Source organism: Microtus oregoni, unplaced genomic scaffold (genome assembly GCF_018167655.1).
Source record: "Microtus oregoni isolate MIOR12 unplaced genomic scaffold, Mior012 000007F_ref0000211, whole genome shotgun sequence".
NCBI classification, from domain to species: Eukaryota; Metazoa; Chordata; class Mammalia; order Rodentia; family Cricetidae; genus Microtus; species Microtus oregoni.
Window position 1 is genome coordinate 58,568,094 of NW_024543066.1, and position 23,074 is coordinate 58,591,167.

At 51.0% G+C, this 23,074-nt stretch overlaps 2 protein-coding genes across 4 annotated transcripts; both read right to left on the reverse strand.

Annotated features, from left to right (window-relative positions):
• Positions 1 to 861: 861 nt before the first annotated feature.
• LOC121450753 (extracellular matrix protein 1-like) lies at positions 862 to 6,857 on the reverse strand. Of its 3 annotated transcripts, none has more exons than XM_041656026.1 (11): positions 6,413 to 6,857; positions 5,284 to 5,346; positions 4,756 to 4,857; positions 4,566 to 4,640; positions 4,392 to 4,472; positions 3,913 to 3,963; positions 3,338 to 3,651; positions 2,694 to 3,068; positions 1,962 to 2,182; positions 1,586 to 1,673; positions 866 to 1,217 (listed from the first exon to the last, which is right to left on the reverse strand). In XM_041656026.1, exons 1-11 carry the CDS (start codon positions 6,684 to 6,686, stop codon positions 984 to 986), a joined length of 1,878 nt encoding a protein of 625 aa, XP_041511960.1. In that variant the 5' UTR covers positions 6,687 to 6,857; the 3' UTR covers positions 866 to 983. The 3 variants fall into 3 exon arrangements, with proteins under 3 accessions (XP_041511962.1, XP_041511960.1, XP_041511959.1); XM_041656025.1 differs by having other exon boundaries at positions 3,913 to 3,966; XM_041656028.1 differs by lacking the exon at positions 2,694 to 3,068 and having other exon boundaries at positions 862 to 1,217; positions 3,913 to 3,966.
• Positions 6,858 to 6,989: 132 nt separating this feature from the next.
• Positions 6,990 to 22,808, reverse strand: LOC121450752 (threonine--tRNA ligase, mitochondrial). The gene is made up of 18 exons (XM_041656024.1): positions 22,671 to 22,808; positions 22,265 to 22,461; positions 20,267 to 20,390; positions 18,799 to 18,923; positions 18,032 to 18,149; positions 17,870 to 17,934; positions 17,583 to 17,661; positions 16,049 to 16,195; positions 15,594 to 15,692; positions 14,995 to 15,212; positions 13,971 to 14,133; positions 13,511 to 13,648; positions 13,264 to 13,341; positions 9,859 to 9,959; positions 9,616 to 9,717; positions 9,405 to 9,477; positions 8,303 to 8,417; positions 6,990 to 7,317 (listed from the first exon to the last, which is right to left on the reverse strand). Exons 1-18 carry the CDS (start codon positions 22,749 to 22,751, stop codon positions 7,169 to 7,171), a joined length of 2,172 nt encoding a protein of 723 aa, XP_041511958.1. The 5' UTR covers positions 22,752 to 22,808; the 3' UTR covers positions 6,990 to 7,168.
• Positions 22,809 to 23,074: the final 266 nt, after the last annotated feature.

The following is a 23,074-nucleotide window of genomic DNA, read 5'->3' on the forward strand; positions in this document are numbered from 1 at the left end:
CTGCTCAGAGCAGACTGGCACCCTAAGCACCCTGTACAACACACCTGCAAACAGGTTCTTGGACAGTGAATGACCAGGCCGGGGCTGTGTGTTTTAAACTGTGTTTTTCCCAAGTCTGACATGATCACAAATGGGGGGCAAATTGATAATGAGCCAAAGTGGAAACTTTTGTTGTTGTTTTGTTCTTGAAGACAGGGTCTCTCTGTGTAACAGCCCTGGTTGTCCTGGAACTTGCTCTGTAGACCAGGCCTGCCTCTGCTTCCTGAGTGCTAGGATTAAAGGCATGCGCCACCACTGCCCAGCACAAAGCAGGAATTCTTAAAGGACTGAAAGTGATTTAAAATGCCAGGCTGGGGCAGGGAGATGGTACGTGCTTGCCGTTGAGCTGGGATCTCTAGCTGAGGTGCTATTGTGGTCTGTGAGCCAGTGGGCAGCAGAATCCGAGGATCCACATAGCTAGCCGATTGGTTTCCTGGGAAGCTTGTGTGCATACATACATACATACACATACACATATGCACACATGCACATTCACAAACACACACACCCAGAGACCATGCAGCCTAGGCTGGGGACATAGGGACACAGTTCAATGTAATAACGTGATTAGTTGTCAGGACGCTGGTTCCATCCTGAGCACAGCAGGATTAAAATGTCAGCCTGGGCTGTGGCCCATCAAGAACATAGATTACATCTTTTTCACCCTGAATCCCAACAGCCAGTTACAGGGGTGGTGTTTTTTCAAAGAATTGGTCACGATGGCAAGAGACCCAGCTGTTTAACTATGGTCCCCCACCTGAGGAACACCTCCTGTGCAGTCGGTGGGGACGGCACTGGGCCAGTCTTAAGGAGCTTAGGAGGGCGTGTTCGTGCGTTAAGGACAGTGAGGATGCCAAATCCAAGAGGCATTTATTGTAATGAGTGTTCAAGGAGGGTGGAGTAGGGTGGGGTTCCCCATCTAATCCTCCGAGGCTCAGGGTGACTCATTTTTCTTCCTTGGACCCAGGGGTGGGGTTGACATTTGTTCCTCCAGTTGGGCCCTGCTCCCCCTGCCTGGTGGCATCCCTAGTGTCTCCGGACACTAAGGCCACATTTCTCAGATAGTTAACATTGAAGCAGTTGGCTTGCTCATCCCCAGGAGACAGGTTACAGCAGAGGGCAGGATCTTTCCAGGAGTTCCTTCGGGGACCACAGAGATTCTCAACGAAGGCTAGTTTCTGGAAAAGGAGTGTAAAATTGGGTATGGTGAAGTCACAGGTTGGCTCGGGGGCCCTCAGTCCTCCTTGGACCACTTCTGCTGCTTGACCACTGGATTTCCTCCGGAGGCCGAGAAGCTGTGCAAGCCTTCCTAGCACAGCAGGATTCCTTGTGACTGACAGATGTGCACATCTGGAAATGCCAGAAGCTTGAGGCCCAGGGCAGGGATAATAGGTCAAGTCGGGAGGGAAGGCAGGCGTCTGGAACACCGCGGAGGGTATAGCCCTCTAACCCTCTGGTTTCTGGGAGCAGGTTTCAGAGACTGCAGTGAAAGGCCATTTCTACCTCAGCCCTCTCCCCTCCTCCTCTGTTTCCCAGAGTCACCCACCTCGTCTTCACCGCAGCAGGCCTGTTCTGGAAACGGCAGGTCACAGCAGCGGACAGTCATGTTCTGGATCAGCCCAGGAATCTGTTTACTGATTGGTATGAGAAGGGCAGACTCAGGGTCTTGTGCCGTCCAGAGCACCCAAAGGCTGTGTGGGTGGTGGCTTATGCCCACCCTCCTACTACTCAGGGTGCTGAGGCAGGAAAATTGGCTCTGTTCAAGACCAGCCTTGACCGCAGAGTGAAACTCTTTCAAAATAAATAAACAGCCTTCCCCCAAATGGTACTGGGAGATCATGATTTCGTTTTCCCCAAGGATACCCCAGGAGGGAGGAGGTTTGGACAGACAAGAGGGTTGGGAACATCTAGGCAAGACTCACTGCTTGGTGAGAACTCTTCCGTTTCCACAGAGATGGCCCATGAGGTTAGGGGTGACTCGGCTGAGGTCAAGGGTCAAGAGATCCCGGTCATAGTTGGGGTAGGGAGCCCGTTGGGCAAAGCATTCGTCCCGGGCAGGGCTAGGAGGGTAGTGGCAACAGGAGTGGGGGTGGGTCTTTATAGCCAGTTCCCGATCACAGTATTCATCCAGGGTGTCCTCCCACTGTGGAGCAGAAGATTACGTCAGAGGCCCGACTACCTGGCCCCTCTCCCCTGGCCACACCTTATCACTATCATCTAGGAGACGAGGCCCCATGGGCCGAGGGGGAGAGTGAGGAACTGGAGGACCAGAGGGCAGTTATGGCTGTGTGGGCTGGGGAAGGTGCGAGGGAGGAACACAGATGAAGCTCCTAGTTAGCCACTGGAGACGAGCTGCAGCAGCAGGTACAGAGGGTCAGCTGAGGCCAGAGTTGGACAGACGGACTGACGGCAGACAGGTGCGTGTGTGGGGTCACGGGTGGGTCACGGGTGGATACGCCCAGGACGGCAGCATGAAGACTCAGCGTGAACAGACTCAGATGACAGACACAGCGATGGACGGACAATCACAAGCAGATGAACGTGGATGTGCTCACGGGGAAGAGCGTGGATGGGCGGCTGTAGAGTCAGCAGTGGAGCTGGGGGGCAGGTGGGCAGGCAGACAAGCTTCCGAGGTGGCTGGGGTGCCCACTTACGGCCTTCCATGTGCAGGTGTGGTTGTGGCCCTGGCGGCAGCAGCGCTGGAACTCCATCTCCAGCCGGGTCAGAGCCTGCAGCTGCCTCTGGATGGGGTCAGTAGCTAGGAGGTTGCGTGGCACAGAGCGGAAGCGTCTCAGGAGACAGATGTTTTTGACATTGTCCGGAGTGGGCAACCCCGGGGGGAAAGGCAGCTGGGGCCCTGAGGACATGCCAGTCTGGTGGATGGGGCAGGGCTGGAGCTGGTAGTGTGGCCGCGGAGCTTCCTCTTGGAAGCAAGAGAATCGCTCCTCCCCCCGCTGTCTGCAGCACCGGTGAGGTCGGGTCTTGACAGAGAACTCGGCCTCACAGAACCTGGTCATTGTGTCCTCCCACTACAGCGAGAGGGGTGGGTCAGCCTGGAAACCCACTGTCTGCATTCCTGCCTTCCTCCCGCGCTCCAGGAAAGGACCCCAGGCAGGTAAACAAGAAAGCAGCATGGCCGTCCAGTGCTCTTGGGGCACGCTGAGGAGGTCTTTGCGTAGAGCCAGTGAAAGGAGCCTGAGGTCCTCTGTACCCAGGGTGAGGTTCTAGCCCTTCCATACCCCGCCACACACTGTCTGGAGGTTAAGAGACACCCCGGCCCCCGCAGTCAAACCCTTACCACAAGCTTCGCGCAGTCTAGGCGGTTTGTGGGGTTGCGGCAGCGGCAACAGCGGGAATACCCAGTCTCCAGCAAATTGAGGGACTCTCCTTGGCGACTAAGGTGGGAGTAGCCAGTCTGCGGCAGGTTCCAGGGGCCGTACACCACATGCTGGCGCTCAGGAAGGCAGATCTGGTTGAGATTGTCTGGAGAAGGCCGTCCAGGAGGGAAGCCATCCAGCCGGTGGCCCCAGCCTCCTCTCCGGCCCTGTTGGCAGTGCTGCACCGGGTTCGAAGGCTGGGGTTCTGGGGCGCGCTGGCCCACGAAGGGTTTCTCTGAAATTGGAAAAACAGTGGGGAGGGTTATGCTAAGGTGGACTGAGCTGGAAGAATTGGAAGACCGTGGGTTGAACAGGAGGGTTGGGAGCGTGTGTGGAAGCAGGAAGCTAGTCCCGGCTTCTTACCGTGACCCGCACTGAAAGAAAAAGGTTAACTGCACGGACCTGCAGCCCGGGCCTGCATAAGGTCCTTCCTTGAGGCTCAGGTTCTGAGCCTGCGGGCTAATGCGCAGGGGCAGAGACAATTGCTGTCACTCACCCTCTGTCTGCCTGGACTGGAGCATCTCCTCCTGATGCTGGGCATATGGCTCTACTTGGGTAGAAGGAGATGTGTAAGCAAAAGGTTTGTGAGATGGGCACCTCTAGAAAATGGGCCCTTCCTAGTTCCCATGCACGAAAGAACTCGAGAGGCCAATGAGACACAAGCCCTACTTTGTATCACTTACCCTATAGCTATGGAATAGACACCATTTCCTTCCTTCCTTCTTGCCTCCTTTTTTTAAAGAAAGGGCTTCATGTACCCCAGGGTGACCTTTAACTCTGATGGTTAGGCCTCCTCCCAAGTGCTGGGACAACAGGGAACTGCCACAACCAGGTGCTGTGGTGCTGGGGACCAAACCCAGGGCGACAAGGCTCAAAGAAGTGAGCAGTGCACGGGGTCCCACAGGCCTCAGTGGCAGAGCTGCCCACCCCGTCGGCCTCCAAAGCCCATGCTCTGGAGTAAGAGGAGTCACTTACTTTCCTTCTGCTCAATAGGAACTTGGAGAGGGGGCTGCTCTTCCTGTAGGGGGATGGCTTCTTGAGGGACAGGACGACCGACTGCAAGACGGGTGAAGGCACCAGGGTGTGGAGATCAGACAAGCGTCATCAGGACCACAGTGGGGTGGGGCCGGGGACCAGGGAAGCACTCACCTATATTCTCTCCTGACCTTGGGAGAGTGGGCCACTCTTCCTGGACAGGGATGGCTTCTGGAGAAGGGGGCTGCACTACAGAATGGGCAGTGTGAGCAGTCAGTCCACCCCTCTGAGCCAGACAGCAGGGTGGGGGTCCCTCCTTCCCACCTGGAGAGCAGGAAGCACGAGGGGCTTGTGGTAGCCTTACCTTCCCTCTGTTCCTCAAAGAGAGGGTCGGGCTGAGAAGTTTCAAAGTGGTCCACTTGGAGTCTCCGGGTTTGTGATGGGGAAGGAGGGGCTGCATAGCCAACTGGAGGCAAGAAGGGAGACAGTGAGAACCGCAGCTCCTAAACTAGAGGCAAGGGAGACGGTGAGACTAGAGGCAACTGGAGGCAAGGGAGACAGAACCGCAGCTCCTAGACTAGAGGCAAGGGAGACGGTGAGAACCGCAGCTCCTAGACTAGAGGCAAGGGAGACGGTGAGAACCGCAGCTCCTAGACTAGAGGCAAGGGAGACGGTGAGAACCGCAGCTCCTAGACTAGAGGCAAGGGAGACGGTGAGAACCGCAGCTCCTAGACTAGAGGCAAGGGAGACAGTGAGAACCGCAGCTCCTAGACTCGTCATGTGCTTGTTCCCCCAAGTGCATCAGCCATGCACCCTGAACGCTTCTGTCCTCCGACCTCAGTGACCGGGGAAGCTATGGAAGATAGACTTGGTTCTTGGGCAGGGTTCTCACCTTCATGAAGGTGCAGGAACAGGTTCTCTGGCTTCATCTCTTTTTGCTCTGAAGGCTTGAAGGCTGGAGGAAGGAAGAACAAGTCAGAGGCAGTGTTGGGAGGTCCTTTCCTGGTCCTGAGCAAAGGATGGAGAGGCCATGGGGGCCAAGAGTGTAGAAAGACCACTGTGTGACGTCTTCCCCTCAATCTCCCACACCAACCTGTGAGTGGGTTGGGGCCTGAGAAAACCTGAGTTTGTATCTAAAGGGAGTGTGTGTGACATGTGGCTGGGACTCGTGGCTGTCCCCATAGCCACTGCTCTGCTGGTCTCTAGCTTCAGAGGACCTACCTCCCCACCAACCTCCTCCTATAGGCCTTTGGGTAGGAAGGCCAGCTAAGCGTTTAACTGCCGTCTTCAGTCAATCTCAGATCCTAACTTTGTGTGTGTGTGTGTGTGTGTGTGTGTATGCACATATATGGTATATAAAAGATACTTTTCTATGTGCACTGTGTCCCAGTGAGTGTGTGGAGGTCAGAGGACAACTGTGGGAGCCAGTCCTCTCCTTCCATGTGGGTTACTGGGATCGAATTCAGGTCACCGGCCTTGTTGGCAAGTGCCTTTACACACTGAGCCATCTCACTGGCCCTCCTTTAGGCTGTAGCTGGACATAGGACACCAGACTAGGGACCAGGACAATGGGTAGGGTTCTGCCAGGCACAGGCTGCATATACTGGAATCTCAGGGTCTCCCCCCATCCACAGTGAGCATTCCCTTTTGTTCAGACTCCAGCAGTGTGTGGGTGTGCTTAGGAGAGGGTGAATGGGCACCCCTCACTGGCCTTCTAGCCAATGACTCAGAAGGCTCCCAGGGTCAGCAGACTGGTTTTGAGCAGCCTGGGGACCTCTTTTTCTTCCTCACCTCCTGAGAGCCCTCCTCAGACATCTCCAGGCCCCGCAGCCTGTACATTCACCTGTCCCGTGTTGTCAATCTGACTCCAATTTGTGTTTCTTAGCAACTATCCCTAGGTATCCCTCTCCCGCCCCAGCCCCATGGTGAGCATGCTCACAAAAAGGAAGCTCTGAACCCAACTGCTGATGAGATGTTTAGAGCCTGGCTACTAAGCAACTGCTGACCCCACCCCGACTCACCTCCCTCAGAGGCAGCAGAAGCAAGGGCCAAGCAGGCCAAGATCAAGGCTGCTCTGGATAAGGTCCCCATCCTGGGGCAAGAACTGGTCACTGGCCACCCAGAAGCTGGTTGTCCCAGGTAGATCTGGACTTGGAGGTCTGGGCCACTTGCTGCCACTGCTGCTGTGTACTCCAGGGCTGCTGTCTTTTTATATGCTATCTCCCGCCCTCCTGTTTCCTGCCGTGACTCAGGCCCAGCTGCTCCTCCTCTCACAGCCACTCCTCTCAAAGTCATCCTGGAGCCTCCTTACAAGACTGGGAATAATGGAGGTGATGGGAGGGAGCCCTCACAGGACCCCAAAGCTGACGCAGACAATCACAGAGCAACTTGATATCCGAATCTGTAATCTGCACCTTGGTTTTCCATCTGTAAACTGTCTTTGTTGGGAAGGGGTCTGACAGCCTTGGAATGGGACTGGGAATGCTGCCTGAGACACTTCCCGGGCTGCTCAGAGGCCTCAGTATCTCTTTTCCTCAGCTCTGGAGCAGCAGGAAGACAACACAGACCCTTCCCGTCAGATCAGATGAAGACACAGTCTCGGCTTCAAGTTTATTTTTATTCTCCCCCCCACGTAAGCAGCACATCATTCCTTGCTGTGCAGGGCCCTCCAAACCAGGCAGTTCTCAAGAGTCAGGGACGTTCTGGGCTGCCAGCTGGGCTGGGATCTCCCATGATAAGGGGCTCTCAGGAGTCTATGCCTCACCAGGGAACAAAACTCAGAACATTTCTTCCGCATTGGGGACCCGGGCGTCCTGTAACTCCAGCAGCCTCTGCACAGACTCGGCCAAGCCTCGCTCCCCGAGCTGTCGGTTGTCTCGAGTGCGAATGTTCACTGTTCTCTTACTCTGCTCTCTCTGGCCGACCACTGCAGGAAGAGGAAACAACTGCAAACCCAGGAAAGCTCTCCCTATGGGCTATTTCCTTTTACTCTGCAGAAGCTTCAGAGTCCTGAATCTTGAGGCAGGGGGATGGTGGGAGCAGAGTCTAGACGCGGCTTAAAGGAGTACATTCAGTTGTGCCTGCTACGCTGCTGCCTGTCCATTCTGAGGAGATAAGGAAATGGTCCAGGCTCCACTCGACTTACCACTACTGGTCAGGAGACCAGGGCTGGAGAGTCAAAGAAACAGACGAAGAGCTCACACAAAGAAAAAAACGTATGTGTGTGCCCGGGGGAGGGGTACAATACAGGAAGGGAGGGGGCTGGACTGGGGCATAGCTGGCTCTTTGTGCAGGCAAGGCGACTGGCATGTGTGAGCCCATCAGGCAGTTTCTGCTTCTTGCCTCCAGAGTCCTAACAGCCAGAGCAACTTCCTTCCTAGGGCCCTTCTTGTGCCCTAGAGCTGCCTCCACCCACTCAACAACAAACAAGGCCAATCCATTAAAGCTTTCGGTGGTTTTGGTGTTGGGATCAAACTCATGCTCTGGCACAGAGTTACAAGCCCAGCAATTTGTTACTGAAAATCTTGATATATATATATTATATATATATATATATATATATACGCATACATACATACATATATGTACATATACATACGTACATACGTGTACATATAGCTTAAACTTTTGATCCTCCCGCATGCACCTCCCCAATCATGGACTGCAGGTAAGCTTCATCTTAGCCCTCTGCTGTCCCTTTCTCCCTGCTGTTGGCTTGGCTGGGTTAATGAGAAGAAAGCTGTTCTGAGTTGGAAGAGGTTGTGGGAAGGAGCAGGGGAGGCAGATTAGTCAGGCTCCTACCCGGCCTAGGTAATGAGCCCAATTAATCCAATGTACACAAGCCAAACAATAGACTTAATACCGAGAATGCAGAGCCTGGGGCTCTGAGCGCCAAAGCTAACCAAACTTACCAAACTGAAAATTGTAGTGGGCAAGCTGGGCCCGGCGGACTCTCCTGCTGAGAGTCAGTCCAGAGTCGGCATCAAGGTCACCGACAAGCCCTGCAGCCTGTAGGGACTGTTGCACCTGGGACGTGGGGATGGAGGTTTGGTGATAAGTAAACTTTTTTCTTTTTCTTTTTTTTTTGAGACAGGGTTTCTCGTTCTAACCCTGGCTATCCTGGAACTCACTTTGTAGATTAGACTGGCCTTGAACTCACCTGCCTCTGCCTCCTGAAGGTTGGGATTAAAGGCATGTGCCACCATCACCGGCTAGTGATGAGTCAATTTCAATGGAAGCTTGAGCTACAACACTTGGTCGCCTGTCTCATCCCATCCCCCACCTCAGTGCTCTCAGCCTTGCTGACTCCCTGCCTCTTCTGAGACACTGAGGCCTCCTTCCCATCCCGGACCTGAAACTTCTCTGTGTGCTTCTCCTTGCGCGAACCCCGATTAGTTCTGGGCTCTGTGTGCTGTCGCTGTCAGGCACCCACCTTCCCACCAGCTGTTTAACTCTAGTACTTTCCCTGTTATTAGTCTTCCTAAAAGACGATGTCATGCAGCCTGGGTTATGAACCGTGCTGTTTGATGCTCCGGTGTCCCTCCTAGGTGGCAGGATGGCAGGCATGTGCCCGGCTCATCTGGTGCTGGGACCTGAACCCACTGCGTTGTGCATCCTAGGTAAATATGCTACCAGCTGGACTACACCCCTAGGCCCCACCTACTAGGTGTCACTAGTAAGCCCGGGCTGGACTCAAATTTGTGACCCTCCTGCCTCAGCTTCCTAAGTCCGAGTTCTGCACGTGCTGCTGCACCTGCCCGTCAGTTCTCTTTGGAAAGGAAAACTAAGCCCACGTATGTGCTCTGCTGGCAATGTTAAGCATCTATTAGTCAGCTTTCACACATCCCCACAAGGCAGGGGCTGATCTCGTTTCTGAGATAGAGAATGTTCAGCACACAGGACAGCTGCCACTCAGGCCCTTCCCCCCCATCCTGCAGGGCCTCTCTCCCCCAAGGACGCATGTCACACGCCCTACTGTTCCTGTCTTTGCTCTTCCCCTTGCCACCAACTCACCTGCCTAGCATATTCCTCTTGCTCTGTTCCCACAGGGATGACCACCACCTGGAGCGGGGACAGCCACAGGGGCCTGTTGGGAAGAAAGAGGAAATCATTCAGGTACAGCTGCAGGGAGATCTGAGAAGGAAACAGGCAGGATAAGGTCAGAAACTAAGGCTCGAACCGTGAGGCTGGACAGGAGGACGGAAATCTGGTGCTCATGACTCACCATTTCCCCCTGTAGCTTTCTGCCAGCACGCCCAACATCCTTTCCACAGAACCAAGTACTGCTCGGTGAATCAGGACTGGATGCTCCAGGGCCCCTGCCTGCCTTGGAAGGAAAATGGAAGTGAGTGGAACGGGGCAGCGCCACAAACTGAGCCCTAAATCGCCTTCCAGTTATCAAGACACATCTCTGGTGGGGTGGGGTGTGCGGGGCTGGACTGGCTCAGGCTGAGGCAGGGTTCTATACCCCTTGTACTGTAGGTTGAATCTCAGGGGCAGCTGGAAGTCAAGCTGGATCGTTCCACACTGATGGGGCCGCCCCAGGGCATCGTGGAGGTGCACATCAATCTAAAGAGAGATGGGAGCAAGAGAAATCAGGTCCAATAGCTGCCATCACCTTCAACAGCCAACACTTCTACCACCCACGTCACGGGCTACTCCTCTGCTCCTCTTAATCCCCTGAACTCTTCATTGCAGAGGACTATACCCCACCTTCTACACCAGGTTCTGTCACCTCCCTCAAGGCTGCACTTGAGTCCACCGCTCGGTCTGGCTACTCTTTCCTACCCACAGGCTCACCCCTTTACCACAGGCTCACCCCTTTCCCGCTCCACTCAGCTGCAGATCTCTAGTTCATTCCCGCTGTTTTGCTGTCAGATGTGGCAAATCTTACCTATTTCGTCTTCAATTCACCTACTTCCTTAGCCCTGCACAACTGCTCAGTGCCCTCTAACATGTCACATACCGAAGCAGAGGTTGATGCTGCTATGGAAATCAGTGAGTCCCCTGCAATCCCTTGGCTGCCCTGGTCATTATTTTGTCTTGTTCTACTTAATGATTTTCAGATTCTTTCCTCTCTTGGTAACTTTCTTTTTCTTCTTTCTTTTTTGTTTTTTATCAGACAGGGTTTCTCTGCATAGTCTTGGATGTCCTGGAACTCCCTTTAAAGACCAGGCTGGACTCAAACTCACAGAAACCCTCCTGCCTCTGCCTCCCAGGTGCTGAGATTAAGGCCTGCGCCACCACCACCAGACTTTTGTGTGTGTAACGTATGTGTGTGTGCCTGTGCATACACATGTGCACAGGGCTAGAGAGGCTTACCCTGTGTCTTCTACTGTCTCAGGAAAATGGTTAATGTCAGCTGCCAACTTGACAAGACCTAGACTCACCTAGGAAATAGGTCTCTGAGCATGTTTGTAGGGGATGCTCTCACTCAGGTTAACTCGTGTGGGGCCATTCCCTGAGGAAGTCCTGGATTATAAAGTTAAGCATTGGGTCCATCCATTGTTCTCTAACTATGAGGGCAGAGAGACCAGCTGCTGCACTGGGACTATACCCAAACTGGGGGCCAGAATAGACCCTTTCTCCCTTAGGTTGTTTTGTCAAGAGCATCTGGTCACAGACAGCAGCAGGAAATGAACCTAAGACAGGCAGGATCTCTCCCTGAACCTGGAGATTTCCTCCCACCTAGGCTGGTAGCTAGCAAGTCCCAGTGAGGGGCACTGGGGTGAGGGGCACTTGTGAGATCACAGCTAGCTTAAGTGTGTGCTGGGTTCCAAACTCAGGTTCTCATGACTGGACAGCCCTCTTAACTCAGAACCATCTCTCCAGCCCCCTATTCATTCATTCATTCATTCATTTGGTTTTACGAGACAGGGTTTCTCTGTATAGCTTTGGAGACTGTCCTGGAACTTGCTCTGAGGACAAGGCTGGTCTTGAACTCACAGAGATCCGCCTGCCTCTGCCTCTCAAGATTAAAGTGCTTGGATTAAGGCAAGCAGCCACCACCACATCAGGCCACCAACTTTGACTAAGAGCCATTCTTTTTTCCCTAGGATTTTGAGAAGAGGTTTTGTTATATGATTCAGGCTGGATTTGAACTCTATATCCTCTTATCTTAGTCTCCTGAGTGCTGGGGTTATAGGTGTGTACCAACATTATTATTTTTTTAATAAAATTTTTTACATTTATTTACTTTGTGTGTATGTGTATGGGATAAGGATGTAGAAGGCAGAGGACAACTTTTGGGAATTGGTTCTTGCCTTCCACTACACAGGTTCCAAAGACAAGGTGTCACTGTGTAGCCCTCACTAGCCTGAAACTCACTGTGTAGACCAGGCTGGCCTTGAACTCATGCTTGGCTGGCTGCCTCTGCTGCTGGGATTCAAGGTGTGGGCCACTATGCCTGGCTATAGATAAATCTTTTTTTTTAAGAGAGGGTTTTTTTTTTTTTTTTTTTTTTTTTGCTATTCTGGAACTCAATCTGTAGACCAGGCTAGTCTTGAACTCATAGAGGTCCACCTGCTTCTGCCTCCTGAGAGCTGGGATTAAAGGTGTGCACCACCATTGCCCAACTTAAGATAAACCTTCAAAAAAAACTTTTTTAGAACATTTTGTTTTTATTTATGTGAATGCATGTTTTGCCTGCATCTATATATGTACAGCATATGCATGGCACCGACCCCTGGACTGGAGTTAGGACGTATGGCTGTGAGTCAGCAAATAGGAGAACATAGAGAACGCGGTCCTCTGCAAAAGCAACGAGGGCTCTGAACTGCTGAGCAATCTCTCCAGTCCCCAGAAATAAACAAATCTTTAGAAAGAACAATACAGGCTGGAGAGATGGCTCAGAGGTTAAGATCACTGTCTGCTCTTCCAAAGATCATGAGTTCAATTCCCAGCAACCACATGGTGGCTCACAACCATCTGTAATGGGGTCTGGTGCCCTCTTCTAGCCTGCAGGCATACACACAGACAGAATATTGTATACATAATAAATAAATAAATAAATGAACAATACAAACAAAAAAAACTGTAAAAACAAATAAAACCAAACAAACCCAGCAGCCAAGCTGGGGTAGTAGAGAACACAAGTAATCCTAGCACTGGGAGGCAGAGGCAGGATGGATCTCTGAGTTCAGGGCAGCCTGGTCTACAGAGTGAGTTCCAGGACAACCAGAGCTACACAGAGAAAACCTGTCTTGAAAAACTAAAAATAAATAAAGTTCCAGACCAATCTGTGTTCACAGTGTGAGAAACCCAAGGAAACAAGCAGGCCTCACATCCAACAAGGCGACCTCAGGGCCTTGCCTCTTTTTCTTGCACTGTTGGGGATCAAATCTAGAGCCTGTGCAACTTGTCAAGTTATTCTACCACTGAGCCTTATTTCTATCGTCCTGGTTTTGTGGTGAGGTCTTTGTTTGCTACCCTGGCTGGCCTCAAATCCCAGGGCTCATGTGATCCTTTCTGAACCTCCCAAGTACCTACAATTATAGCCCAGTGCCCATAGTAGGCTCCTAACAGCCTTTTTGCCCTATACTTTCTTCTCTTCTAACTTGCTCTGTGAGTTCTTACCCCATCCTCCTACCTCTAGATGCCTATGCCATTCCCTCCTGAGACCCAGTTCCCGCAGGAAGCTTCCCTAGACTGAGTCCTGCTGCACCCTCTGCGCTTCCACGGCGCTACACAGCACGGCTCCACTGGGCTGACGGCCGGTTCACCCAGCTCGCCCTTCAGGGAGCACTAAGCTCCACAGGGCAGACATGCACTGTTTGTTTTATGGCCTACACAAGTTTTAAAGCAGTTCTTTGTAGATACAACTTAATTAAAGAAGACAGACTAAATACAACTCCTAAGTGTGGTTCCAGCTTGCCTTAGGCCCATAGAAAGCACCATCTCCAGGGTTAAGGTCCCAGGGTTCTCCAAATTCCTCCAAGGCTTGTTGTAGGACCTTAGAGAGAGCAAGATGAGGAGTACGAAGGAGACATTAGCAAGATAACCTGCTGGCCCATGAAAATTAACACCCAGAGCTCATGCCTTTCTCTGAAGACCTGGGCTACTCCATCCCCCTCCCCACGGCAGACTGGTTTATCTGCTTGGTTTCCCTTTCTCCTACTCACCTGCTCAGCCTGGTCCCATAGGTGAGGTTCCCCTAGGAAGCCAGACGGCCGGGTAGATAAAGCCAGGTGGAAGGAAAATCCAAGAACAGCATAAACAGATCGGAGAAAATCAAGGCAGCCTCGGATCTCTGCTTCCAGCTAGAAACAGAAAGTCAGGATGTCAGCTAGATGCCAGCTGGAAATCTGAGGTGATAGGTAGTTCTAGGGAAGACAGGGCAGGGGTGGGGTAGTGGTGATGGACCGGGACCAGAGGGATAGCTATACTACAGTATAAAAAAGGCACCCAAAGCCTATGGATGCGGCTCGGTTGGTATACTGCCTGGCTAGCACGCATGATTTCTAGCACTGTATAAATCAGGCATGGTGGCACATGCCAGTAATCCCAGCACTCAAATGAAGATCATTCTCGGCTACATAAAAAGGCAGAGGAAGTTAACACATTTGAAGAACAAGGAGTCACCTGATTTGGTGCACAGAAGATGTGAGCATCATCCTGTTGGAAGCGCCATAGCCGTGTCAATCCTCCCAGACCACCAGAGGCCTCAGCACGATGCAAGACTCCAAAATCAGCCAGTCGCACAGGTAGTTCCCGCCAGGATCTGGGCCGGTGGGCGAACATGAGGCTGAAGTTGGGATGGGAAAAAGTTAGGGCCAGAGGGAAAAGGAGCCATGGCTAACTGTTCCTTTTCCTACTCATTTTTTTTTTTTTTTTTTTTTTTTGGTTTTTCAAGACAGGGTTTCTCTGTGGCTTTGGAACCTGTCCTGGAACTAGCTCTGTAGACCAGGCTGGTCTCGAACTCACAGAGATCCACCTGCCTCTGCCTCCCGAGTGCTGGGATTAAAGGCGTGCGCCACCACCACCCGGCCCTCATTTTTTTTTTTTTTGAGACAAGGTCTTAGTATGCAGCCCTGGCTGGCCTAGAACTTGCTGTGTGGCGTAGGCTGGCCTTTGCCTCTCCAGTCCTGAGACTGCTGCTGCTGTCTACAGTGCTTGTCCTTCCCTCTGCACACTCTCCCACTGGGTCCTGCCAATCCTATCCTGAGTGTCTGGTCAACAGCCGCATTTCGGCAGGGCACGGTGGTGCATGCCTTAACACCACCAGGCAGAGACAAGCGGGTCTCTAAGTGTGAGGCCAGACTGGTCTATGTAGTGAGTCTGGGGCCAGCCAGGGCTGCACAGTTGGACCCTGTCTAGAAGAAGATGAAAAAAAGTTAAACTCTCAGTCATGTAAGAACAGGCATCATTTACTGTGTCCATATTCTGTGATGGGTACAGAGTCTCAATATTGCTAACGAAAAAAGGCCCAAGAAATGGAATAGTTTCCCAAAATTCACTCAGGTAAATACTGAATCTACCTGTAGTAGATTCAAGACCCAAATGAGATGCCCCGATATTCTTTCCAAGGTACTTTATATTACTTTACATTTTTGTGACCTGTTATCCCAGTCCCTGGAGGAACCAGGCTTCTTGGCTCCCAACTCACCAGTGTGCAGGGCAATTCATGGGCTTGAGAGCAAGCGTGTCTTTGGGACACCTGGCAGGGTGGCCACTCTGAGAGCTGTCGGGACCATTAGTGCCTGGGGGCTTCAGGGAAAACATGTCCGCCCTATAATGCTCCCAATGCCCTGACTGTTCCCAGAGTTTTGTAGAAAACAGCGTGGGAGTTTTCACCTCTGAGAAACCACGACGGGCGTACTCGGCCTGAAAAAGTGAACACAGACACCAAAAGTCAGTGTTACTGAGAGGAGAGGAAACACAAGCTTTGTGATTCTCTCAGGGACTCAGACCACGTTGGCCACAGCCACAAGCGATTAAACACCATGCAGACCCTTTAAGCTGCTTCCCTGCAGACCACACAACAGTTAATACCTTGTTCAAAGTCAGCAGAATATTACAGGTTTACGCTCTTTTCCTTTGAGACAGGATCTTGCTATGCGACCCAGGCAGTCCTCAAACTCATGATCCTCTGCTTAGTCTCTGTCCGGGACTACAGGCACATGCCACCATGCCTGAGCCAAACTCAAAGACCTTGGCTTCCTCTAGGCCCCACATGGCTTTCGTCTGCACATGTGCTCTGCTTACCCTGATGAAAGCCACCAGGGCATTATAGACTCTTGTCCCGCGGGGCAGGAAAAAGCAGCTCCCAGGGCTCAGTTCGTGGAAGAAGAAGAGCTCCTGTTCCTAGGGAAAGGATATTACCTGTCACTCAAAGAGGGTAGGGCTTTGGAACTAAAGGAGCAAATGACAGAGCTGCTCCCTGCATTGACTGAATCTTTGGGCAAATTCACAATCACATTCTTTGGTCAGGTGTGGTTGTTTGAGCCTGTAATCCCAGTACTTGGGATGTAAGAGGCAGAGGCAGGGGGGTTAAGAGTTTGGGTCATTCTTGGCTACAGCGGGAGGCCAGCAAGGCTACATGAGACTGTCTAGAGAAATAAAAACTGAAACAAAAATCAAGACAAAACCAACAAAAAGCTCCCATCACATCCCTTCACCTTGCACCCTGTCACCATCCTCCCCTCTTCTGTGCTCTGTACCTTCCCGATGCGCCTGTGGTCTCTCAACTCCGCTTCCTCCCTCCAGGCTTCCCAGCTCCTCAGTAACTCTGCCTTGGGGAAAGAAATTCCTGACACTCTCTGCAGTGTCTCCGGAGCTCCTGAGGACCTCCACACGGCTGAGGAGTTCTGTGAGAGGCAGAGGATATCAAAAAGAAGATGAAAAGGACCAGAGACACCGACCTTCTGTCAAATCTCTGATGCTCTTGCTCTTGGTGACCACCTGAAGACCAGTTCACCTCCGAGTGCTTTCCTTCCACAAGTACCCGCAAGATGGCTTCTCCATCCTTTGGTGACCTGGGTCGTATCTTCTATGCATCCTGGTCAGCTGCAATCTCACAAAGCACTTCTCTACATTCTCACTGCCCCACCAGCGCCTTACAGTAGGCTCCACCTCCTAATAAATCACTGCTTAGGAGAAAAACTAAATGTCCTTTTGTCCACCTTTCCTTATCAGTACTCCAGACAGCTGCTAGAGAAGTCAGACTTCCACACCCATCTATGCCTAGCCGTATGAAATTCAAATGCCCCTGCTTGCGCTTCAACAGTGTTAATAAGAACCTTCGCTGTTGTTTTTAACACAGGGCCTCAGGTAGTCAAAGGTGAGCCCAGATGTGATGTAACACTCAAGGATAACCTTGAATTCCTAATCTTACTGCCTCCATTTCCCAAGTGCTGGGATCACAGGCATGTATTAACATGTCTAGTTTGAAAGAACCAACAATTTATAGCCTTTTTCTTTTCTTTTTTTAAAATATTTTTTATGGTTTATTTAACTTTATTTTATATGCATTGGTGTGAAGGTGTCAGATCCCCTGCAACTGGATCTTCAGACAGTTGTGAGCTGCCATGTGGGTGCTGGGAATTGAACCCGGATCCTCTGGAAGAGCAGTCAGTACTCTTAACCACTAAGCCATCTCTCCAGCCCCTATACCCTTTTTCTTGAACACTGTCCTGAGCTAGCTGACTTTGTTTCTATAATGTGGCTGTACCAGTGGTACAGGAATAGTCAGTCTCATTTCACAGATAGGAGCAGCAGGTAAGGAGATTTGGCTAACGCCACACACCTCACTAGTAGCAGAATAAGATCACGTACATGACTAAGTTTTCAGGAGGTTTTTTCTACACATCTGCCTGTCTCTTGCTACCTTCCATCCCATGCAGTACCACGATGTGTAGGAAGAGTACTTCATGGAATGCCCTTGCCTTGGGTGATCTCCCCGGTATCTGTCAAACAGAAGCACCTGTTCTCCCAGACATGGTCCTTCTCGACACATGCCTTCCTCATATGACCCCGTCACGATCTTGCTTCATTTCCCTTAATCCAGACCCAGACTAGGGAGTCTAAATTGAATTCTGGACCCTGCCATGAAACCTTGAGATTCCAGAATGGGGGAACCTGTCTTCTTCCTAGATTCCCTCATAGTCATCAAGCGGAGAAGGGGCAGAGGGCTTTCTTTCGGCTCTGCAGCTCTCTCCCGAGAGAGCAGGGCATCTAATCACACCGTCAGCTCACCGCCAGCAGCTTCAGAGCTCCAATCTGTCCAGCGTGCCGTAGATGGGGGCCCCGGCAAAGATCCACTGACATGCCACACCTGAGACAGAGAGGCCTCTTAGTGCTCTCCAGGTGTTCCTGTTCAGTTCAGTTCAGCTTCAACTGACAGAACGGGTGTTGATACAGAAGCTGTTTTGCCAACAGAGAGTAAAAGCAAATTCCTCTTCCCACTTCTTTTTCTAGAGCAATACAGATTATCAGCCACCACCCTTCCTTTAGTCCAGTTCTTTGCTCTTGACAAGGCTCACCCATACACTGTTGCTGTTGGGCCTGTCACTTTCTCCTCGATCAGATGAAGCTTGAAGTGGTTATCCTAGAGGAAGGCAGAAAGGCGTGTGGAGCTACAAGGGCATCCTGGAGCCACCCTTTCCTTCAAGTCTCACCAAACTCCTCTCCTACTGCCAACTCACCTTGAAGAGCTGCCGAAGCTGATCCTGAGAAGCCTCTAGCCTCCGGAACGGCGGTGCTGCAGCTATGATCTCCTGGCAAATCCGTTCTAAAAGGGGCAACTCTGGGCTCCGGACTGTCCTGGAAAAGGGAATTGTTGACCTGCTTCTTCAGAGACAACCCGAGTCATGACACATTAGCTAAGAAGTAAAGTTCTGCCCTTTGACGAAGAAATCTATAATTAACTGGCAAAGACAAACTCAGAAAAAACAAATCGGAAATTATGTATAGTTTTTATTTGTTGGATTGTTTTTCAAGATAGCGTTTTTCTTTGTGGCCCTGGCTATCTTGGAACTCACTCTATAGACCATATAGGTTAGCTATGAACTCACAGAGATCCGCCTGCCTCTGCCTCCTGAGTGCTGGGATCAAAGGGCTGCACCAGAACAACAGCATAGATTATTTTGTGTGTGCATGGTGCTGAAGACTAAACACAGGTCTGTGATCATGCTAGGCAAGCACTCTATAGGCAAGACAGGAGGATCATGAGTTCAAGACCAGCCTGGGCTAAAAATGAGAAAGGGAGAGAGAAGGAGCAGAAAGACAGTGTGTGCTGAAGGAAGGAAAGCCGGAGGAATGAGACCACAATAGTAATAAACTCCCACGGACTGGAAGAGGGGGTTCCAGCAGAGTTAGAAGACAAACTTGCTAGAGCTTCTCCTCGAAACTGCACTTGCTCTGAGACCCCGGAAACCACCCCAGAATCAATCCCCTTCCTTGGACGGCTCACCTCTCTTTTCCCAGGAAGAAATCATGGTAAAAGCCAGATTCTGTACTTGGACCTCGGCAGAGAACAGCACCCAGTTGTTGCTCAGCTGCTGCGCCCAGAACGTGGGCACTAGAGTGCCAGAATACCTGGAGGGACAGGACCAAAATGAGCTCGGCAACTGCTGGCTAGGTCCCGGTTCTGCTGCCTTCCTCGGAGCTGGCTGAGAAGCTGTAGCACTTGTTTTAAGATTGCCTGCTGCAAAATGGAGAGTCTAGGTTTATGAGAGTGACTTCTGCACAGTAAACAGTTGTCTAAAGGGGGCTGGAGAGACGCTCTAATGCTCAAGGATGCTGTTCCTGCAGGTGAAGCAGATTTGGGTCCCAGCACCCAGATCGTGGCTCACAGTCACCTGTAACTCTGACTTCAGGGGATCTGACACCCTCTTCTAGACTCCATGGGCACCAGGCACATAGGTAGACATGTACAAACACACAGGCACCGACAGGTATAAAATAAAATCTTTCTTTAAAGCAGAGAGCCAATGTTGTCTCTTCTGCTGCTGGGTGGAAGTGCAGATCCAACTCACACATCTTCAGTGTTCCCGGGCCAGGGGCACAGAAGCAGGAGGCCAGTGCCTCCTGCTTTAGAGCTTCCTGATATAGTACTTAGAAAGAGTGTGGTTCCTGACTGGCTGTGCTGGCACACACAGACAGAAAGCTACGGTTGGCGTCTGCTGTCACTGTTGCTTGTGTGTGTGTGTCGCTACAATTCAGGGCATCATCCATTCGCCATCCGCAGCTTCTGCTTTGCCTTCTGGTGCCACTTTTTTCTAGTCCAGAAATCTAGTGTGATGGAACTATTCTTGGATTTGTTCACTGTCCACATTTGGATGACAAAAGAAATACATTTTTCTGGATCCTAAGTAAGCACGCTCTGTGATACCTGAGCTGACACGGAATGAACAAAGCACCTAGGTTTTATGCTCAGTCATGGAACCCCATGAGAAGTGAGCACACATCACGGGTGACTTGCACTGTGTGTACTCAAGAATTGCAGAGGTTGAAAAGGCACGTTACCCTTCTGCTTCTCAGCTCATTCTCTCCCTTTCACTAGCACACAAGCTGTTTGATCAACAGAACAATGCTAAGTAAATGCCTTCATCAAGGCTTCCAGCTTTGATCAGATGGTGAATATAGTCTGTGGCATGTCTCCTCAGTTGCAAACTGAGAAACTGAGGCAAAAAAAAAATTTGAATTTCGCTAGGTGGTGGTGGTGCAGGCCTTTAATCCCAGCAATGGGGAGGCAGAAGCAGGCAGATCTCTGTGAGTTCAAGGTTAGTCTGCTCTACAGAGTGAGTTCCAGGACAGTCAAGGTTACACAGAGAAACTCTATCCTGAAAAATCAAAATACATAAATAAAAATTAGAATTTCCAGTTTAAAGATCGTTTAGCTAATTAGGTTCTGTTCTTGTTATGTGGAAGAAACTTACCGCTTTGCCTTCTGGGGAATCAAAGGTCAGGAATCTGAGGTGACAGTCTGTCTCCAAGGGCCGCTCCAGGTCATAGAGCTCTCCATCTACTTCAGCAGCCACAGCGGTGTCAGCCAGGGTTGAGCTGCAGCAGGCGAGGGCAGGAGCGATGGAGAAGAGTGAGGTGACAGCCCACAAGGACAAGAGGCAGGTATCTCAGGAGCTTTATGTTTTTTAAGTGGAAATGAGCTTCCAGAACAATAAAACTTACTATTCCTTTGCTCAATGGATAACAGAAGGACAGAGACTCTGAAACTACAAAGATAAATTATCAAGGACCCCTCGCTCCCTTTTAAAGATAGGTCTTGTTATACGGTCCAGGCTGGCCTTGAATTCTGAATCTTTTGCCTCCACTGTCTGAATGTGAAGATTATAGGCCTCTACCACCAAATTTGGCAAGAAAGGCTATTCGGGTATAGTGGCTCACACCTGTAATCCAGCACTTGGGAGGCTTAAGCAGGAAGATTTTCATAAACTCAAGGCCAGCCAAGACTACAGTAAACACTGCCCTGAGTCACCATGAGGTGTGGCTGGGTCTCACTACTCTTCCATAGACAGTAAGCTGCTTTCTCTGATTTCCACAACAACTTAGCAGCCTGGCCTTGCCCCTTCTCTCCTCGTTCTCTTCAGGCAGCTGCTAAGATTTACAGCTTGACTGCCCTGCAGGTAGGTTCGTTCTCTCTCTCTCTCTCTCTCTCTCTTCTAGTTTTTCGCAACAGGGTTTCTCTGTGTAGCTTTGGAGCCTGTCCTGGAACTAGCTCTTATAGACCAGGCTGGCCTCGAATTCACAGAGATCCACCTGCCTCTGCCTCCCTAGTGCTGGAATTAAAGTCGTGTGCCACCACTGTCTGGCTTTATTCATATTTTGAGACAGGATTTCTCTGCATACTCTTGGCTGTACTGGAACTTGCTCTGTAGACCAGACTGACCTCAAACTCACAGAGATCCACCTGCCTCTGTCTCCCAAGTGCTGGGATTAAAGAACAGTGCCACCACTGCCAGGTGGGAGGCTTTTTTCTTTAAGTCAAATAAAACTGTCCTTGAACTTGGAAAAAAAAAAGCATGGGTAGAAGATCTAACTCAGTCTGTAGAAAGCTTGCTTGCATGCAAATAGACCTGGGTTTGATTCCCAGTCTTCTATTAACTAGAAATGGTGGTGCACACCTCTAAGGTCAGAACTCAGGAAGTGGAGGCAGAAGAGTCAAGACAGCTCAAACATGGAGCCCGAGCATGTCTGTAAGGGGTAAGGGTGCTTGTTGTCAAGTCTGATGAAGGAAAGAACTTCCTCCACTGTGCACTGGGTCATGCATGTGTGTGGGCGTGCACAGGCACACGTGTGTGAGCGCGAGGACAGGGAAACATACTAAACACGAAAAATAAATTCTGTACGAAAAAATTTTGGAGACAGACTCTCCCTACACAGCCCAGGTTGCCTGGAACTCACGGTATCCAGCAGGCTGGCCTTGCATTAGAGACCCACCTGCCCCGTGGATGCTGGGATTAAAGGTGCACACCACCATACCCAACAATAGTTTTTCTTTTAAAAGATGCTTCTTTGGGGGTGGGGGGTGTAGGTGTGTATTCTTCCCTGGGAGCCATTAACCATGTTTTTAGAAACAGAGTCTCTCATTGGCAAAGGAGCTCCCCCAGCAGGGTGGGCGGCTGGCCAGACAGTACAGGAATCTGTTGGGATTACAAGAACATGTCATCACATCCACCCTTTTTATTTTTAAACTTAAAATACTATTTCATTTATTTATGGGGGGGGGCATATGCTACAGGCCCTTAGGCTTGTGTGACAATCACTTAGATGACTTCACCTCCTCTTCCTGACCAAACACTACCCTTTTGATAGGAAACAAAGAAAAAAAAAAAAAAACTGTTTTCTTTCCCTGACCAGGTGCAGAGAAAATAATGGACAGAAAAAATAATTCTTGTAAGTAGAGGATGGCTTGATACCTGATCTGCTGGGCTAGTTGGTAAGGGGTTGTGTTCCACGCAACAGCATCTACCTTCTGGCCTTCAGGAAGTGATATCTTAATAGCCTGGGCTTTCTTCTGTGTCACACTCGCTAACCTTTTCACCTGAGCGGCCCATAGCTCCTCAAAGAGGGCAAATCGTTCTGCCAGCCAATGAGGAGGAGTCAGCACAGAGGCCTGAGGAGAAAGGCACAAATTAGGAGGTTATTTCTGGCCGTATTTCCACTACTCCGCAAAGGGGGCGGTGGGGGTTTAAGTTCACAGTAGGCGTCAGGTTGGGAATTCAAGGGGACCGCACATTTCAGAGTGGGGCAGCAGGGTATGGGAAGGCTGGACAGCATGTGCTTTGGACTCTGCTGGGCCGGACGGTTAGGAGCTTTGCGTACCTCATGCACTGTGTGCAGCTCGCAGCCGCGGAACCCCGGCAGCGGGAGCCCGAGCCGGCGCCACCTCAGACAGAGAGCCATGCTGCCTCAAGTCGGTGCCTCCATGCTCAGATCACCGCTTCTTTCTCACCAGAGTCCTCATTGGCGTTTGAGCTAACAATATCCCCTCCTATTGGATAAAGTAGCCGCCACTCGGTCAGGTACCACCCCCACAGGATATCCGCCGAGGCACGTCCCACACCGCAGCAGTCGTTCCGGGAAAGGTTCCGGTTGACCGGAAGGTGGAAGCTGTGGCACATACCTGATGCCCAAAGTGACAGGAAGGTGCCCAACTTTTAGGACAAGGGCAGACCTCCTGAGAGCAAGAGTGAGAGAAAAACAGGAATGGAAATTAGTCATTTTCC